The sequence below is a fragment of the Aotus nancymaae genome, unplaced genomic scaffold (genome assembly GCF_030222135.1).
Source record: "Aotus nancymaae isolate 86718 unplaced genomic scaffold, 86718_ANA_hifiasm-v0.15.2.pri h1tg000004l, whole genome shotgun sequence".
Lineage (NCBI taxonomy): Eukaryota > Metazoa > Chordata > Mammalia > Primates > Aotidae > Aotus > Aotus nancymaae.
This window is the reverse complement of record NW_026988415.1, coordinates 41591224-41610534: the sequence shown is the minus strand read 5'-3', so window position 1 is coordinate 41610534 and position 19311 is coordinate 41591224. Positions and strand designations below refer to the sequence as shown.

Here is a 19311-nt window from a genome sequence, read left to right as displayed (position 1 = left end):
TCCACAAGACAGTGAACTGGCACCAATTACTGCCCTATATTAAATGTATAGGAAGTGTTTTCTTAAGAGAGAATACCTTTGATTTTTGGGGTTTAGCCATCATGCTCCTTTGACTTACTTGGGAGCAATGCAAAAGAAAATGCAAGAGTAAAGTAGACCCAGAGAGAGAGAGAGAGAGAGAGGGAGCAAGTATGCCTAGTTTTGGCAGAAGAAATTGCAGCCAAAGAAGAGGGGTTTTAGCACAAAGTATAAATCTATCAGGTAAGACAACATATTCTATAAGAACCAGAAGGCCTAATCAAGAGCAAGCATATACTTATTTGTACTTTTTAAATTTATCTTTTAAAATAGCCCTATTAAAATAATTTACATACTATGAGATACACTTGTTTAAAGTGCACAATTCAATGGGTTTTAGTGGGTCTATAGAGTTGTGTAGATCACCATGATGTAATTTTTATCATCCCCAAAAGAAACTCCATATTCATTAACAGTTACCCCCATTCCATCCTTCTTTACTTCCCCTTCTTCCCCTCACAATCCGAGGTAACCATTGGTAAACTGATAAATGGTTACCCAGGACTTTCTTTCTCTATAGATTTGCCTCTTCTAGACAATTACTACAAATGGAACCATATATTATGTTGTGTTTTGTGACAGACTTTTACTTAGAATAATATTTTCAAGGTTTGGCTATATTATATATATAACATGTACCAGTAATTCCTTTTTAATGCTGAGTAGTATTGCATTGTATGGATATACCACATTTTGCTTATCCATACATAGGTTAATGGACATTCACACTCTTTCCACCTTTTGGCTATTAAAAATACTACTACATGGATAAATCTGGAAACCATCATTCTCAGCAAACTGACACAAGAACAGAAAACCAAACACCACATATTATCACTCATAGGCAGATGTTGAACAATTAGAACACATGGACACAGGGAGGGGAGCATCACACACTGTGGTCAGTTGGTGGGGGCCAGGGGAGGGACAGAGAGGGTTAGGGAGAGTGGGGAGGGATAACGAGGGGAGAAATACCAAATATAGGTGATGGGGGGATGAAGGCAGCAAACCACCTTGCCATGTATGTACCCATGCAACAATCCTGCATGATCTGCACATGTACCCCAGAACCTAAAGTACAATAAAAAAATAATAATGCTACTGTGAACATTTCATACATCTTTGTATGTGGATATGTATGGTTTTTTCTCTTGGATAGTATTGTTACACTATTTTTCAACGTGGTTGCACCATTTCACATTACTATCAGTTAATATACGAGGGCTCTACTTTCGCGGTATCCTTGTGAGCACCTGTACATGTCTATCTTTTGATTCTAGCCATCCCCATGGGTGTAAAGTGGGATGTCGTAAAAGTTTCAATTTGCAGTTCCCTCATGATTAATGTTGTTGAGTACCTTTACATGTTTACTGACCATTTGGAGACATGTCTATTTAAGTCCTTTGCCTGTTTTTTAATTGGTTCTTATGTCCTTCTGCTGTTGAGTTATAAGCATTTTTTAAGTATTCCATATACTAGACTTATTTTAATTTAATTTATTTTATTTTTTGAGACAGAGTCTTACTCTATCACCCAGGCTGGATTGCAGTGGAGCAATCTCAGCTCACTGCAACCTCCTCCTCCTGGGTTTAAGCGATTATCCTGCCTCAGTCTCCCGAGTAGCTGGGATTACAGGTGCTTACCACCACACCCAGCTAATTTTTGTCCATACATATGTATTTTTTTTTAAGTAGAGATGAGATTTCACCATGTTGGCCAGGCTGGTCTCAAACTCCTGACCTCAAGTGATCCACCCACCTTGGCCTCCCAAAATGCTGGGATTACAAGTGAGAGCCACCAACCCCAGCCCATATAGTACTCTCATCAGAATTTGATTTGCAAATATTTTCTCCTATTCCGTAGGTTGTATTTTCACTTTCTTAGTAGTTTCCCTTGGTGCCCTAAAATTTTAATTTTGATGAAGCCTAATTTATCTTTTTTTTATTTTCTTGCTTTATACTTTGGTGTCAAATATAAGAATTCATTGCTATATTCAAGGTCATCAAGACTTATCTCCGTGTTTACTTCCAAGAGTTTTATTGTTTTAGCTTTTACATTTATGTATTTGATCAATTTTGGGGTTAATTTTGTGTATGGTGTGAGATTTGGGCTCCAACTTTAATGTTTTGCATGGGTATATCCAGTTGTCCCAGCACCATTTGTTGAAAAGACTGTTATTTCCTTATTGAATGGTATAACACCACTGACCATAGATGTGAAGGTTTATTTTTCAACTTCCAGTTTTAGTCCGTTGATCTGTATGCCTATCCTTATGCTATTTAGTGCCATACTTCTTTGATTACTGTAACTTGTAGTAAGCTTTGAAATTGGAAAGTGTGAGTTCTCCAACTTTGATTTTCTTTTTCAATATTATTTGGCTATTAGAAGCTTCTTAAGATTCCATGTGAAATTTAGGATTAACTTTTCCATTTCTTCACTAAAAGGCCATTTGGATTTTAATAGGGATTGCATTGAATCTATGGAGATAATTTTGGACAGTATTGCTATTTCAACAATGTTAAATCTACCTATCTATGAACAGGAGAATTTTTCCATTTATTTATATCTTCTTTAATTTCTTGCATCAATGTTTCCAGTGTACAATTTAGAGTGCCCTTGAAGGCAAATATGTATACTCCATAAAACTATACAGTAATCTTGTCATCTTTTTGTGGGCATCAAATTGTAACCAAGTAGCTTCCCCAAAAATATACTGTCTGTGCCCTTAAATTGTGGTTATGGCATTTTTTACGATAAATACAAATACTTAAGTGTTCTTGTTAACTCTGTGGCATTGTTACATTTTTCTGTTTTATCATTGTAGTCCAACATGAAGAAACAACATATATTGCAATTGCTTTAAAATCATCAATTCACCTTTATGCATGGGCACCGAAGTCCTTTGATGAAAGCTCTGCTATTAAAGTGAGTGATCTCCTTTTCCTTTGGATTATATGATTTTTTATTTTGAGAAGAAATTGTGAACAGAATCATGCTTTCAAATACAGATGCAGAAGTATATGCCATTTTTCTGTAGTTAATACAATTTCATTGTTACTTTGCTTGCTTATTTGTTTATTTTTTTAGAGATAGGGTATCATTATGGCCCAGGCTAGAGTGCAGTGGCATGATCATAGCTCACTGCAGCCTTGATCTCTTGGGCTCAAGCCATCCTCCTACCTCAGCCTCCCAAGTAGCTAGACTACCAGCACACACCACACCTGGTTAATTTTTAGTTTTTTTTTTTTGTAGATATGGGGTCTTACTAATGTAACTTCAATATACCATGTCAGGAATTACTGTTAACCCTTTTTTAGGCAATTCACAAGCATCACAGCAAGGGAGAATACGAGGCAAATCCCTGGCCCCTCCCCTTATAGGACCGCCTCATCAGTGCCTCATTCCCAATTCCTGTAGTCAACATGAAGACCTTCTCTTCTAGAGCCCCAAACACAGGCTTTGGGTGCCACCCAAATGTCGTGAAGCTGAGAAAGTCCCTGTTCTCTCTTAGTGGGGGGTGGAGAGCAGAGGGAAGGTAAAGAAAGGTGTGACAATTATAGAGAGGGAACACCCTTCGAAGAAAAAGGAGGGAAAAGAAAGCCTTTGCTCCAGTTACCATGGCCACAGTAGGTGGGGATGGGAAGGAGTTCAATGGGTCTATATTCTTTCCAAGCTGGAACTCTAAACACATTTATCTCTAGAACTATTAATATTGTGAGCCATGGTGATTAGGCTTACCAGTACTCTTTCTACCTTTATTACAGTTTAGCTGAACTTCTATGAATCAGCCACATAAGTTAACAATTTAGTGTCCCAAACAACTAACCTTAAGAATGGGGGATTATTTTTATCTAGAGTAACTTACTTATAATGCTCCAGAATTTTACTTAAATGGAATTATTTTGTATTTATTCCATATGAGGGTTGACTAAAGAACTGGCAGTATTCTATCATGTCCAGTAGCTTCTAATGGATGTACATCAGAATTAGCTGGAACATCTGTTAAAAGTTTAGATCTCAGACCCAACACCAGACTGAATTAGTGGGTCTGGAGCAGGGCCTGGGAACTGATATTTTAGCAGATATCCCAGGTGATTTTTAACTAGTTGATCCATAGACAGGTTTTAACAAAGCACGGTAGCGACCCATCCTGATAGACGCAGCAAGGTATTAATGAAATGCTTTTGTATCTTAAGTCAGGATCCGTTTACGTGGTATATTTTGTAAGGGAACTCATAGCATGTATACAATAAAGATGAGCAAATTCTTATGACTACCTGCCAATGTCTATTTTCAAAATAGCTATGTTCTTCTATAAATAGTGTAGATGACTGTATATACAATCTAAGTCAGCCCTTACACAAATCACATCCCTCATCTGATCTCCCTAAATTGGGCCTTGGGTCAGCTGTCAGTATTTGGATATGAGTTTATTCTTGGGTGTCTGCTGATTGGTCAGAGCTGCCTGGTATGGAGCTGGAAGGCGAAGAGATAAGTACCAACAGTCTGTCTAGCCTGATGCACAATTCTTGTCCAAGTCCTCACTGCAGTTCTTGAATCCAACCTCACAACTACAGTATGGTGAATCCTGTGATGCTCAGTTCTCTACCATGATCTGATCTTGGCAATGAATCCTGTTTGGTCTTTTGTTTTAGATTAGAAACCATAGGAGCCTAGAGTACTACCCAGTGTATAGTAGGTTAATATGTCTGGCCCTTTTCATTCCCTACCAAGTATGCACTGATCAATCAGCAGACTCCGAAGGAGACTACATGTCCTATGAAGCCTATATACGAATACTGGCAAAAATACAGGCAGCTGATCCAGCGAACCGGTTTAAGAGACCAGATGAGCTCCTTCATTTGCTGAAGCTCAAGGCAAGGAACTTGAAGACAGCAAACAGAATGCAGGGCCATACACGGCTCTTATGATCAATGCCAATCTGACCTTTGAAGAGAAACTCAATATTTTGAAGCTATTGAAAATAATTATTTCTTTGTTGTAATAACAGATCTAAGAAAAATTGTAATACACGGGTCTCTAAACACGACATGCCATTTAAAATATCCACCTGGGTTTTGTACACTTATATACCTGACAAAAGAGTGAGGGAATTTTTGCCTTAGTTAGAATGTCATTTTTGGCCTTTTGGCCTTATTTGGTTTTATATTCACAGGTATTTCCAACACTTGGTCATAAGCCAGTGACAGTTGACCTGGCTATTGGTTCTGAAAAAAGACTTAAGATTTTCTTCAGCTCAGCAGATGGATATCACATCATCGATGCAGAATCTGAGGTTATGTCTGATGTGACCCTGCCAAATAATGTAAGATAATACCTTCAAATTCCTAGAAATTATTGCATACCACCATTTGAGTTTTTCCAACTGTCAAAATTCTGAAAGGTTTAAAACTATGATTTGCAATGTCTATACTGGAACTGAGACATAAAAGGTAAGTATAGAGTGCCAGAAAGTGGTCTTCCATAAGCAAAAAACACTGAGATTCCTTAGTTTAGAAAGTTGAGTGTATTATGCAGATAGACATTGCTTGTCTTGCCCAGTGGTGGTTTTTTTTTTTTTTTTTTTTTTGTAATGAGTAACGTTTACCCTTAAAACCTGGACTTCTCTTGATACATCAGAAGACCTGACAGCATCAGTGCCACATGACTATCTAGCCATTATCAATTGGAATTGATTCATGTATGGCTCCTTTTAGATGGGATATATGCTCTGCATTCTCTATCCATTTATGTTTATATATTTATAATAACTGACCCTAAAATGCATTTGATTTTTCAGTACATGCTTTAGATTTTCTGTACTCCACAATGCATTAATAGATTTTTTAAAAATACAACACCAGTATTGCAGCATTATTGTATGTATCCCTATTCTTTATTATATTACTTCAACTGTGACATAACAGCATATTATCATAAAATGTTCTCTTATAAGGTTAATTATAGTTGGAATTTCTGATCAGAAATTCAGCATTTTAAAAGCAGATACTCAACTCTTAAATAATTATATTTTGTGAAAATATAGCACAACATCTAAAATATGGATTGTTGTAAAAATATTATACACATCATTTACATAAAGAGTTTGAACATAATGTAATATCCCTCACACACACCATACAAAATGTAATTCTACTGTGTCTCAAATTTGATGTTGGCAATGATGTTTGTCCTATTGAAATTTTTATTTAAAAGGAAGGCCTAAACCAACAGTTCTCTGGTTCACTTTATTTAAATTCCTAATTTGTAGACAACCAAAATTTTAGCACTTTAGCATTATACAAAAAGTCCAGGAGAAACCTTTGATATACTTTCAAATTACGATTGAGTGATATTTTGAACAGCTCTCAGAATTATCTCATTATATCTCTAACAAATTACATAAACCAACTGCCAGGACATGAGTGGGAACTTTTTTTTTATTATACTTTAAATTCTGGGGTATGTGTGCAGATCATGCAGGATTGTTACATAGGTATACCCATGACATTTTTTTTTAAAGTCTTTTGGTCATATTAAAGATAATCAGCTTATTACTCAGTTGCCCATAATTATATAGAAATCACACTGCTTATAATGCAGAAAATACTGAACCAATTTTAACCAAAGTCACTTAGGCATGAGGTCAGGTTAATTTTGATATAGCTATTCTTGTACTCTTCAGTTGGAGTGTTTCCATAGCTTCCTGCATCTTTTTTTATGTTGTATCACATAGCTCTTACTAAGAAGTTAGTGCAATATTGAACATTGCAGCATTGGTCCACGTTTACACTTATTTGAAAAGTAATTTAGGAATGTTGACCCCTGCATTTCACATGATTAATATGCAAGAAAAGTTATTTTTGAAGCAATTTTCTAGTTACTGTTGAAGCTGGAATGAGAGATGAGTTCTTAAAAATCACTTTCTGACCCAGTTAGGATACCTTGTGTATATTCAAAAATATTTTTAGCTAAATGCTCTAGTGTCTTGACCCATTAAAAGAGAAAGGACTCTAATATCAGGGAGGGGGTGTCTTCTGAGAAAGAATGTACTGAACATAATATTTTTCCAAGAGTGCTAGATTACAAAAGCTGTAATGATACAAGGGAACCATGTGTGCTAAAAAATATCTGGTTACTCCAGGAATCATCTGAGAAGCATCTGAGGCTGTCTGGATTTGCAGCAGTCCAGTTCTTTTCTAAACAGATTTTATTGAGACAATCTTCTTTCCTGCAATTTCTTTTATTCTCTTCCTTTATCTTTTTTCTGATTCAATTACTGATGCAAGTGCCCAGGGAACGCATTAAAATTGCTTTTCGCCTCTGGATCCCCGTTTTAGTTATAAGGATTGTTGTTGCTGAGACACGGCCTCAAGTACCTGGCCTGAGTACGCTGGGTTTGGCAAGTATAGTTTCTGACCTTTTTTTTTTTTTTTTTGGTACTAGTTTGGAGAAACCATTGGGGAACACAATTTTTCATTTGCAGGGAAATACTTTAATGTGACACTATTTGTAGTTTAAGAAAACTTTGTTGCATTGTTTTGTGCATCATGAAATTTAGAAATGCTTAGATATTTCTTAGTATTTCATATTATGTCACCAAATATGTCTTTGAATATCTATGTTAAATACATATTAAATTATATTAATTGAAAAAGAAATTCTAAATTTTTGCAAAGGGGGAAATGACTTAAAGTTATATTTCAAGCTGTGAAGACTATTATAAAGCTGTCCCTTGTAAGCATTTTAAGTTCAAGCTATTTTTTAGACTAGTTTCCTATTTCTAATTTGAATGAGTTAGCTGATAAGCAAGTATTCTATATTTGTTATTTGGTTTATACACTCATTACTAAACTATTTATTAATGTGCTGAAATTAATCTTAAACTCATCTGTAGCAAGAAATGTTTCTTCTATCATGATACACAATATTTTGTGAAACGTCAAAAAAATCTGTGTTGGAAATACATCTTTGCTTTTTTAATATAAGGCTTTCTCCTAAATATCAAGAAAAATATTTAAAAGTTATGGCTTTATGACATAAAGAAAGCAGCTCTTTTCAAATACTGGATGGCATGCTTATTAATTTGGAAACAGAGGTTTCTCTTCCTCCTTGCTCTTTGAACCTCTTTTGGTCTTTATTGCCCAGCCAAGCTGCTTCAATTAAAGTAGTAGTAATAAAATATTGGACATATAAATCTTTATGAAACATAATTCCAGCCCCTGGAAATCATTATACCACAGAATATCATCATTTTACCTGATTGCTTGGGAATTGGCATGATGCTCACCTTCAATGCTGAAGCCCTCTCTGTAGAAGCAAATGAACAACTCTTCAAGAAGATCCTTGAAATATGGAAAGACATACCGTCTTCTATAGGTATGTACACAATTTCCTTCTCCTTCATGACCCCAGAGAAACTTTCCAAGGGTAAAAAAGGTGTCCTAAGAAAATATTTCCTGAATTATTACATTTTCTTAAGACACATAAGATTAATTTGGGGTTCTGCATATTTATTCCCTTAGTAAGGTAATGCCTGTATTTGCTTAATGAATTCATGAGAGTACCACAAAGAGACTCATTTTGGTTATCTGAGTTATTTGTAATATTCTATAATTGAAACAAGAGCAAATTCATTTCCTCAAAATCTGTAATTTTTTTTAACTTCTTTTACTTGCAGACTTCACACAGATACTGAAAATGCTTCTTTTCATCACACTGATTGTGGGGTACATCTTTATCTTAGGAGACTGCCAACTAGTATAAAAGAAGAGCCAAATACTTCTATTTTGTATAGTCAATAGAGCTCTATTTTGTGAGTTATATTTCTGTGAATGATCAAATCATTCAGAAAAGTGATAGATATCACTGACTGGAGTGCCTGTTAGATACCACCCAGGTGGCAACAAAGAAAATTGCCTTTTCGTCTTCATCAAACCAGGACATTTCTTTCTTCCTCACCAAAGCAGGACTGCTGATCTGGGAAATCCAAATAATTTGAGATTCTTGTATATGTTATGAGACTCAGTGACCCCAGACATGATTCTAGATAGGGAACAGAATGCATACGAAAGTAAAAATATTAGAGAGAGTAGAATGATTAGCTGGAGGATAACTATTATAGAAAAGAGAAGTTTAATGGAGCAAATAAAGGAAAAAAGCAGCAGTGTGTGTGTGTGTGTGTGGAGAGAAAGAGAGAGAGAGAGAGACAGAGACAGAGACAGAGACAGAGAGAGAAAGATGGGCTGTCAAATGAGACGCCAGATGCTTCTGTAATCTCTATAACTAAATATGATCCTCATGTGGCTTTAAGGACTAGTTCAAAATAACCGCTTGTTAATGAACATTTTTCTTATGAGATGATGGCACTTTGCATTGCATCTGCAGAATCCTTTCTTTTTGCATATATAGTCAGTGTTAAAGATTGTCTTGAAAACCTGCTCCAATTTCCTCAAACAAGAAAGAACTCACAGAGGGTTTAAAACCACTTTAAGTGACAGAAGGTAAATGCTTACAGTATAATTGACAGATCTGGGGCAAAAGAAAGTAAAAGTAATGACTCATGTTCTATCCTTTACAGTGGTACTTTTGTGATCCATATGCTAATCAGAAATGGGAATAAGGAAATTCAGTTTAAATAGGAAACTGAACAAACTCCTATATTTATGCCAGTAGAGAATCATAAGAGTCAAAGGGATCTTGAGAAGTCATCTGGTACACGTCTTGTCCTAAGGCAGGACAACTTCTGACCTAAAACAAAAAGCTATTTTAAGTTTCTAGAATTTGAAAGACAGCTACATGTAAAATAAATTACAGTGCTATAAGAACATGATATTTTAGTTTTTATATTGAGGATATTTTGAGAGTATACTAGAGACTACCATATAACACTGATATTAAGGAAATCAATTACTGTATTTTTCTGTCTAAAAACAACTGCTTTGTTATTTAAAACTAATCCAGATCCAGATTTCCCCAATTTAAAGTTTACATTGTCTTAAGTTATAATAAATGTGCTCAAATCATTGCTCTCCATTTCCAAACAAATATATACAAGCTTAACAATTGCAGCCGGTATTACTGTGTTCTCACTTCCAAATTACTGTGTCCCATCTCAGAAAGCAAGCTAGCTCAGTAGTTAGGTTAAGTGGCAGATGCAGGTGTTTTGGGACTAAGGTAGAGATTATGTGATGCCATATGAACTATGTACTTGGACTCAACAAATAGCCTGTGCTTTAAGTTTAGAATTTTTAGTCTATGTTGTTGTTGACAAAAATACCATTTTTAATAAAGTAGTCACAAAGGTGAAGAAAATTTAACTTTAGATAGACTAAATCTCTTACTTGTTCCCAACCATTTGGAGACTGATTTTCTTATTTCCTTTATATCTGGAGTGATTTTAATTCCAGTCTGAAATTTGACTTATTAAGTCTTCTTCCAGGATAGTCATTTTTCTTGGTCAAAATATGATTGTAATTTAATTACAAATTTTATGTCAATTTCATACATTAGATATTTTGAATTGCAATGTAGAAGAAAGCAGGAAATAATAAATGATCGGTAAGTTTTAGTTCAGGGATTCAAAATGGCTCACACTATGCCTGTGAAAAGTCACTTCTATAAATGTTTGATAATTCCTTAATAGTCCTTTTATGTATATTTAATGTATACATATATAGGCCAGATAAGTTTTGTGTTAGATAAAGGAATCCTAGAACCTTAAGGAAAGATAAGGAATTAAAAAAATATGTCATGCAATTATAACAATGCAGAATGTATTCCTTTTATAATAGATAAACATAAGACCTAACACCATAAAAACCCTAGAAGAAAATCTAGGCAAAACCATTCAGGACATAGGTGTAGGCAAGGACTTCATGACCAAAACACCAAAAGCATTGGCAACGAAAGCCAAAATAGACAAATGGGACCCAATCGAACTCCATAGCTTCTGCACAGCAAAAGAAACAGTCATTAGAGTGAATCGGCAACCAACAGAATGGGAAAAACATTTTGCAGTTTTCCCATCTGACAAAGGGCTGATATCCAGAATTTACAAAGAACTGAAACAGATTTACAAGAAAAAAACAAACAAGCCCATTCAAAAGTGGACGAAGGATATGAACAGACACTTTACAAAAGAAGACATACATGAGGCCAACAAACATGAGAAAATGCTCATCATCACTGGTCATTAGAGAAATGCAAATCAAAACTACATTGAGATACCATCTCATGCCAGTTAGAATGGTGATCATTAAAAAATCTGGAGACAACAGATGCTGGAGAGGATGTGGAGAAATAGGAACACTTTTACACTGTTGGGGGGAGTATAAATTAGTTCAACTATTGTGGAAGACAGTGTGGAGATTCCTCAAGGACCTAGAAATAGAAATTCCATTTGACCCAGTAATCCCATTACTGGGTATATATCCAAAGGATTATAAATCGTTCTACTATAAGGACACATGCACATGAATGTTCATTGCAGCACAGTTTACAACAGCAAAGACCTGGAACCAACCCAAATGCCCATCGATGATAGACTGGACAGGGAAAATGTGGCACATATACACCATGGAATATTATGCAGCCATCAAAAATGATGAGTTTTTGTCCTTTGTAGGGACATGGATGAACCTGGAAACCATCATTCCCAGCAAACTGACACAAGAACAGAAAATCAAACACTGCATGTTCTCACTCATAGGCAGGTGTTGAATAATGAGAACACACAGACACAGGGAGGGGAGCACTACACACTGGGGTCTGTTGGGGGGAAATAGGGGAGGGACAGTGGGAAGTGAGGAGGTGGGGAGAGATAACATGGGGAGAAATGCCAGATATAGGTGAAGGGGAGGAAGGCAGCAAATCACGCTGCCATGTGTGTACCTATGCAACAACTTTGCATGTTCTGCACATGTACCCCAAAACCTACAATACAATAAAAAAAATCAAAGTACTTAATTGAATTCTGATTTTAATCATGTTAATATGAGATTAAAGATGCCTTATTTTGTTATTTCCTAGACTATTTTAATTTGAATTTAAAATCTTTTTTTTTTTTTTCTTTGAGACGGATATTTGCTCTTGTTACCCAGGCTGGAGTGCAATGGCACAATCTCGGCTCACCACAACCTCTGCCTCCTGGGTTCAAGCAATTCTCCTGCCTCAGCCTCCCAAGTAGCTGGGACTACAGGCGTGTGCCACCATGTCAGGCTTTTTTTTTTTTTTTTTTTTTGTATTTTTAGTAGAGACAGGGTTTCACCATATTGACCAGTATGGTCTCGATCTCTTGACCTCGTGATCCACCCGCCTCAGCCTCCCAAAGTGCTAGGATTACAGGCGTGAGCCACCGCGCCCAGCCTGAATTTAAAATCTTGATATTATTTTAAATGTCAGGATTTGATTTGCTTATGGATTTTTTCCCTGTGAAGTACATAAAGAATGTTAAATTGACAGTTAAAGATGTAATAGTAGTGCTATTCCCTGTGCCAAAAATAGCTTACAGCACCAGTTGACTAACTGTTTACATAATTAGGTTTAGGGCAATTGTTGTCATAGTCTATATTTGTCACAAAGTATTATAAAATAGAATCAAAAAAGATAAAATCTTAATAAATATTTCCTGAGCAGGGAAAAAACGTCAAATTAGCTTTGGTTCTTCTTATAACATGATAATTTATTGAATTGAATTAGAGTTGCTACAGCTATTATTTGAGCAAGTCATTTTTTAACTATTTTAATTTTTAAGAGTCAGGTTTCCATGTATGTCACTGGAGCACAAATGCACACCCTTATTAGGAACGCTGTATCTCACTTAGGCTATAAAATAAGGAATGGCTGTGTAGATTAGAATGCCTACAAGCAGGATAGAATTAGTCTTTAGCTTTTTCTGTCATCTTAGAGGATATGAATACAATTAAATAATTGAGATCTGGCAATTAAATGTTGATTACAAAGGTGCCAGTTTGAACACCACTCTTGAGCAGCAAAATGGTCAAATAACTGACTATAGGAGGGAAAAACAGGATGTGTTTACCTAAACTGTAATAATGAGTCTCTTAATAACCAAACATTGACCGTAGTTATAATTTTCTATGATTGCTGGAAAGATTTTGTGTTTCTCTGATTTTTTTCATTTGTATTGTAGCTTTTGAGTGTACACAGCGAACCACAGGATGGGGTCAAAAGGCCATTGAAGTGCGCTCTTTGCAATCCAAGGTCCTGGAAAGTGAGCTGAAGCGCAGGTCAATTAAGAAGCTGAGATTCCTGTGTACCCGGGGTGACAAGGTATAGCTTACACCCTCCAGTTAAAGCAAAAATAAAGCAACCATTGAAAATGAACTAACTAAATAAATTTCTGTCCTTTTCCTTCTGGCTATAAATATACTTGTGCTATATTTTTCAAATTGGCTTACTATTTATAAAAACAATTTTATATTTTGCAGTAGAAACACTAACTTGGTAAGTGATAAAATTTGGTTTCAAAAGAAGCCCATTTTGAAAAAATAAGAAAAATTTCTAGTTATGTCTTAAACGAAGCTTAGCCGTTACTTTATTTGGTTCAAAATCCTTTATTGTCTTTGATTCATAGTGCCTTTCATGTTCATATTAAAATGGTATTTTAAACAAAATGCTTGAACAAATCTGCCTTTTATAGCTTTCAGCATAATTCAATAACAGAAGGAAAATGTACTTAGATTTGCTGAGCACCTAATTGTATAATAGGCCTTGTGCTAGCTACTTTAACAGCTATCTCAACTTATCTTCACAAGTGGGTGTTACAATGTTTATTTTGCAGAAAAGAAAAATAAAATCAAGATTTGGTAATTATTTATATAATTTGATCAATTTTAACAACTAATTCAAATAGTTTAGATGGAAAATTTTATTGTATAAGATCATTATCATTCCTATCTATTATAGGAAATACTAGTGTAAAGAAATAATACTAATAGGATTAGGAAACATTCATGTTGAGAAGAGATTGCAGAGGATTTTAGTTAATATCAGAACAGCCAGGATAAAGCACTATGCATCAAGCAAAGTTGCTAATTTACAATGTAAAGAGATGCAATGGCAAAATCCTGTGTTTCAGGTCATCAAGACCTAGAATGCAGTCCTGGCTCTAACCGGACTAACTAGGTTAGAGAACCTGAGAAGTTTGATTAATCTTTCTGATCCTTAGTTCCTTCATTTCCAAAATAGAAATATTAATAAATGCTTTGGGAACAATTGTGACAACTAGTGATAATATATAAAGCATCTCACAAATTGTGTGGAACACCAAATATGTTAAGTCAAGGGTGACTAGCATATCTTTTAAAACATTTACAATGATGTCTCTTTATTTTGAGATAACATTTACTTACTATGAAATTTAAAACACTGTTTTCATATATACCTAAAGTCCTGCATCCCCCTCAACTGTAGGGCCACAGTGAAACTCTATAAAGGTTTATGAAGACTTTTATTTAATTAAATATAAAGCAGATCTTAGAAGAGTTAAGCAGGAGCATTTTAAATTTTATTTAACACTGTATAATCACATATTTTTTCTTAAAATATTATTCATTTTCTTGATGAGTATTAACCAAAGTAACTGATTGCTGCCTTTGTCTAATAATATTAAATACTTTTAATATTTAAATTTTAATAATTTCATATATTTTATTTTATCAAGCAACATGTACAGTTACATATGATGTAATTTCACAGTATTACAAATTAGAGACTCCCTGCCTCCCTTTGTCACACCCAGTGTATCTTATCATCATCATTATGTCACAAAGTTTCATAAGTATAGCCACTGTTGATGTCAAAAGCCTTAGTCCTAACAAGGAGGACTTTGTTTGATATTTATCTGCATTTTTTTCTGATTTTCTTTATGGCACAGCCCACATTTACACATGTCCCTCTGTAAGCCACTGGGTTTAATTCATTTTATCAATCTATTGATATCAGTCCATTTTGCTGAAATAGAAAATTGCATGAGTGGATATTATGTACTCTCACCATAAAAATGATAACCATGTGAGGTGATGTATTTGTTAATTAACTAGATTTAACAATTCCACAATGTATACAGAGTTCAAAACATCATTTTGTATGTGATAAAAACATATAATATTATATGTCTGTTAATTTTTTTAATTTTAAAAAATATTAAAAAGAAAAAAAAGAAAATTGCATCAAGTAGACAATTTCAATGTCTTCTTAAATACAAGCAGCAATGGTAAACAACACCGAAATAATTTGTTTCCTTATATTAAAAAAAAAAGCCAACTTGAATATAAGTAGATTATCATTTTAAAAAGCAAATAATTATTCCCCCAAAATAATCAAGAACTTCAGCAAATGAAGGCCACCTACAAAAATATTAATTTTATTTAACCATATAAATTATAACTATGTAGAATATAGTAAGAGGTTGTTTTAAAAACGTATAATTTAGACTCAAAATTAATTTAAACTCTTATTCTTTAATTTGAAAAACAAACTGTTCCACAAAACGGTAAGACTTAATATTTTAATTAGCAGGTGCAGATAATTTAAAATCATAGTTATATCAAATATCTGGTTGCAATGTATTAAATATCTATTGACAGTGTCTTTCTTTCTTTTTCAAGCTGTTCTTTACCTCTACCCTGCGCAATCGCCACAGCCGGGTTTACTTCATGACGCTTGGAAAACTTGAAGAGCTCCAAAGCAATTACAGTGTCTAAAAGTTTCCAGTGATTTATTACATTACAAGCATCATGTATAGGCAGACTGCATCTTCAGATTTCAGAGATCAAATGAGCATTCAGTTTTATTTTTAGTAAAAATTAAATCCAAAACTTAACTTTTAATGTAGCACAGAATAGTTTGAATGAGAAACGCAGCTTTATGTATAAAATTAACTATAGCAAGCTCTATGTACTCCAATGGTGTACAATATCTTTTGCACAAACTTTGTAACTTTTGTTACTGTGAATTCAAACATTACTCTTTGGACAGTTTGGACAGTATCTGTATTCGTATTTCACAACATGGGGTAAAGAAACCTGTTATGAATTAGATTACAAGCAGCCTTCAAAAGAATTGGCCCTGGGATAAGATTTTTTCAGAAAAAGAAAAACATCGACAAACTGTATGTGATTTTTCCAAAGTTATTTAAAGAACCAAAGGTTTGGTCAAGAAACAAAAATCTTAAGGACTGTTATAACCCAGACTAAGGTTGAACAACCTGCATGCCCAGAGAAAACTATGGTGATAAAGGGGAAAATGCCACCACCCTTTTGCTTACTGATTCATAACAATTAAGCCTACAGCTAAAGACCAGTTGTGTTCTTTTCACCCATTTTTAAGTTGTTTTTTTTTCCTGATAAGAAGAAAGAAAGAAAGCCCCTAGATGCTTGTTTTTTCTCAGAACCCCCAAAAGATGTGCAATAGCTGTTGTTACAGACCACCAAATAATACACTTGTGAGCCTGAATACAGGACTAAACTCCTATACACATGTACTGTAGAATGAGGTTTTTTTTTTTTTTTTTAAATACCTTAAGGTAGGTGTCAAATTCTACTCCCCAAAGCAGATAGATTGATTTATAAAAGTTATATGGCCAAAAGTATGACTATCAGACAGCATCAAATATTTGCCCAATCCAAGATTAGACCACACAAAAGCTTCGTTCCAGTATTAAGCAAAAGGAACGAAACATAACAATGAAGAAACTTTGCTAATATCTGTGTTTTTCATGTTTCTATTTATGTTAAATCAGAAATTAATCTAAAAATATTCAGTGATAAGTTCATACATAAAGACTTAAAGGTAAGAAAAAGAAAGATTTCAAAAATACACAACTTTCACCATCTTTGTAAGTCTGCAAATTTAGAGTAGTGAAAGTTATACTAGTCCATCATCCAAATATGTTATAGACGCCATAGACTGGTGATGTTTGGTCACCTATGGTAACTGCTACCTGATGAAGAGTGTAATTTCTGCATATCCATCCTCAATACCATGGTTAGTTCTGTGGCAATAGAAAAGCAACAGAACTGCCACAAAGTATACCTCAATATAATTCCTCTAGTTCTGCTTCTAAAATCTGAGGACAGTGCTAGTGGGATGATAATTTTCAAACTACCTGGTTAACCAAAATTCAAAAGCAGCTGACTATGTGTGATTTCATAATAGCACATTTCTTGGCACTTAGTGCCAGAAATGAAGATTTGGATTTTCCTAACAACTTTATATCAAGAGTGTAGTAGCTCATTATTGAGAATTTAGGAAAGCCTGAATCCATGAACTAAGGAAATAAATGTGACTCACATTTCTTTTACTGTGACACAATAATGTGATCCTAAAACTGGCTTATCCTTGAGTGTTTACAACTCAAACAACTTTTTTCATTCAGTAGATTTTAAAATCAAACTTTCATGTCAATGTTTTTCTAGAAGTAGTCTTCATTATTATAAATTTGTACACCAAAAGGCCATGGGGAACTTTGTGCAAATACCTCATCGCTGAGCAAATGGAGCTTGCTATGTTTTAATTTCAGAAAATTTTCTCATATAAGTAGTGTGTAGAATCAAGTCTTTTAATAATCCATTTTTTTCATAATATTTACTCAAAGTTAAGCTTAAAATTAAGTTTTATCTTAAAATCATATTTTAATACAGTAAGACAAAACTATTTTAGGAAGTCAACTCCCATTGTGCTCTGTGGCAATTATTCCAGTAAAAATAAGCAAAAGTGAACTGAATCTACAAAGATGTCCCAAAGTAACCAAGCAAGAGAGATTGCAAATGATAAACCAAGCTTTAAAGGATAAAATGTTAATAAAGAAAGGAAGCTGGGCACATGTCAAGAAGGGAGATTGAAATGTTAGGTAAGCATGTAGAAAGGACAGCAAATATTTAAAGTGGCTCATAAGTAATGAATATTGCCGATTTAGATGTAAATCCATCTGGAATCTTCACATCCTTTGCCAGCTGAAACAAGAAAGTGAAGAGACAATGGTATTTTGTGGTCAGTTTATTTTGTAAGAGACAGAAGAAATTATATCTATACATTACCTTGTAGCAGCAGCACCTGGAAGCCCCAGCCCATCAAGGATGTGCAGAAGGAAGGTTCCTGACTACATAATTTCCCTAGCCTTGTGGTTTGAACCATTAACATTCTGGCAGGTCATGAGCAGCACTAGGGATAAGGTATGGTTTTATTTTGGTATAATTTAGTTTTTCAACAAAGCCCTTGTCTAAAATAAAAGCCATTATTGGAAATATTTGAAAACTAGAAAATGATGGATTAAAGGGCCGGTAAGAAAATTTCTGAGTGATTGTCAGTAGAAGTAAGGTAAGATCTCCAGAGGAAACAGTAAGAAGGGATAATCATTAAGACAGTAAAACAGGCAAAGCAGAATCACATGCTCCTACACACATATACACATAAACATTGGAATGCATAAGTTTTAATATTTTAGTGCTATCAGTTTCTAGGTGTATTAATTACTAAGTGTTCTCTGTCAAGATTCATTTAGTTGAAATAGTATCCATAAAACTAGGAATAATCCCACAAGCATTCAATGGGATCTTTTAAGTACTCTTCAGTTTATTTTAACAAATTGTCTACTGAAATCATATTAATTTGTTTTCAATGTGTACTCTAAAAAAAATTCAAACAATCTTCAATACTGCTAATTGTTTGCTCAGAAAGTCTACAATGAATCATTGTTTAACCTTGAAAAATAAAATTTTATAAATCATTAGTTGATGTCATTATTGAAATATACTTATCTGATTCCACAGAATTAGGACTTACTCAAATAATATTCTTCTCTTTAAAGTATATAATAATGATCTGATTGGAATCTGTTAGGGGTTCAGCTTGTTGCATTTGGAATTCTGGCAAAAGAGGGATATATTAATCTGATTAAAAAATACTTTCTGGCTATAGTGGTGAAATTGGAAACTGAATAATTTTCCTCTAAATATATAAGACTTTACATATGGGCATAGATTCACATGGTATGGGTGAAACTCAAGCAAGTTCCAATGTTGCCTTCCCTCCCATCCAACCCCAGTATTTTCAAGTCCCGAGGAGAGGAAAGGTGAAGAACTCTATCCAGAGAGTATCTTTCATTTAAGAAGGAGTTTAGTACAGGCTGATGGTGGAATACAGAAGATGGAGTAATCATGGCAAGTTTTCAAAGAAGCTTAGTCCTTTCTTCAGGACCAGAAGAACAGA

At 34.4% G+C, this 19311-nt stretch overlaps 1 protein-coding gene across 3 annotated transcripts in view; it reads left to right on the top strand.

Annotated features, from left to right (window-relative positions):
• NRK (Nik related kinase) overlaps positions 1–18824 on the top strand; it is a 138223-nt gene extending 119399 nt beyond the window's left edge. Inside the window, exons 24-29 of one of the 3 annotated variants that reach the window (XM_064362032.1) lie at positions 2903–3007; positions 4813–4955; positions 5255–5404; positions 8298–8457; positions 13232–13371; positions 15711–18824. In XM_064362032.1, coding sequence (XP_064218102.1) covers positions 2903–3007; positions 4813–4955; positions 5255–5404; positions 8298–8457; positions 13232–13371; positions 15711–15806 — 794 coding nt within the window. In that variant the 3' untranslated portion in view covers positions 15807–18824. The remainder of the gene's footprint in view (positions 1–2902; positions 3008–4812; positions 4956–5254; positions 5405–8297; positions 8458–13231; positions 13372–15710) is intronic. The other 2 variants (XM_012451660.3, XM_012451659.3) reach the window with 2 other exon arrangements.
• The last annotated feature ends 487 nt before the right edge of the window (positions 18825–19311 follow it).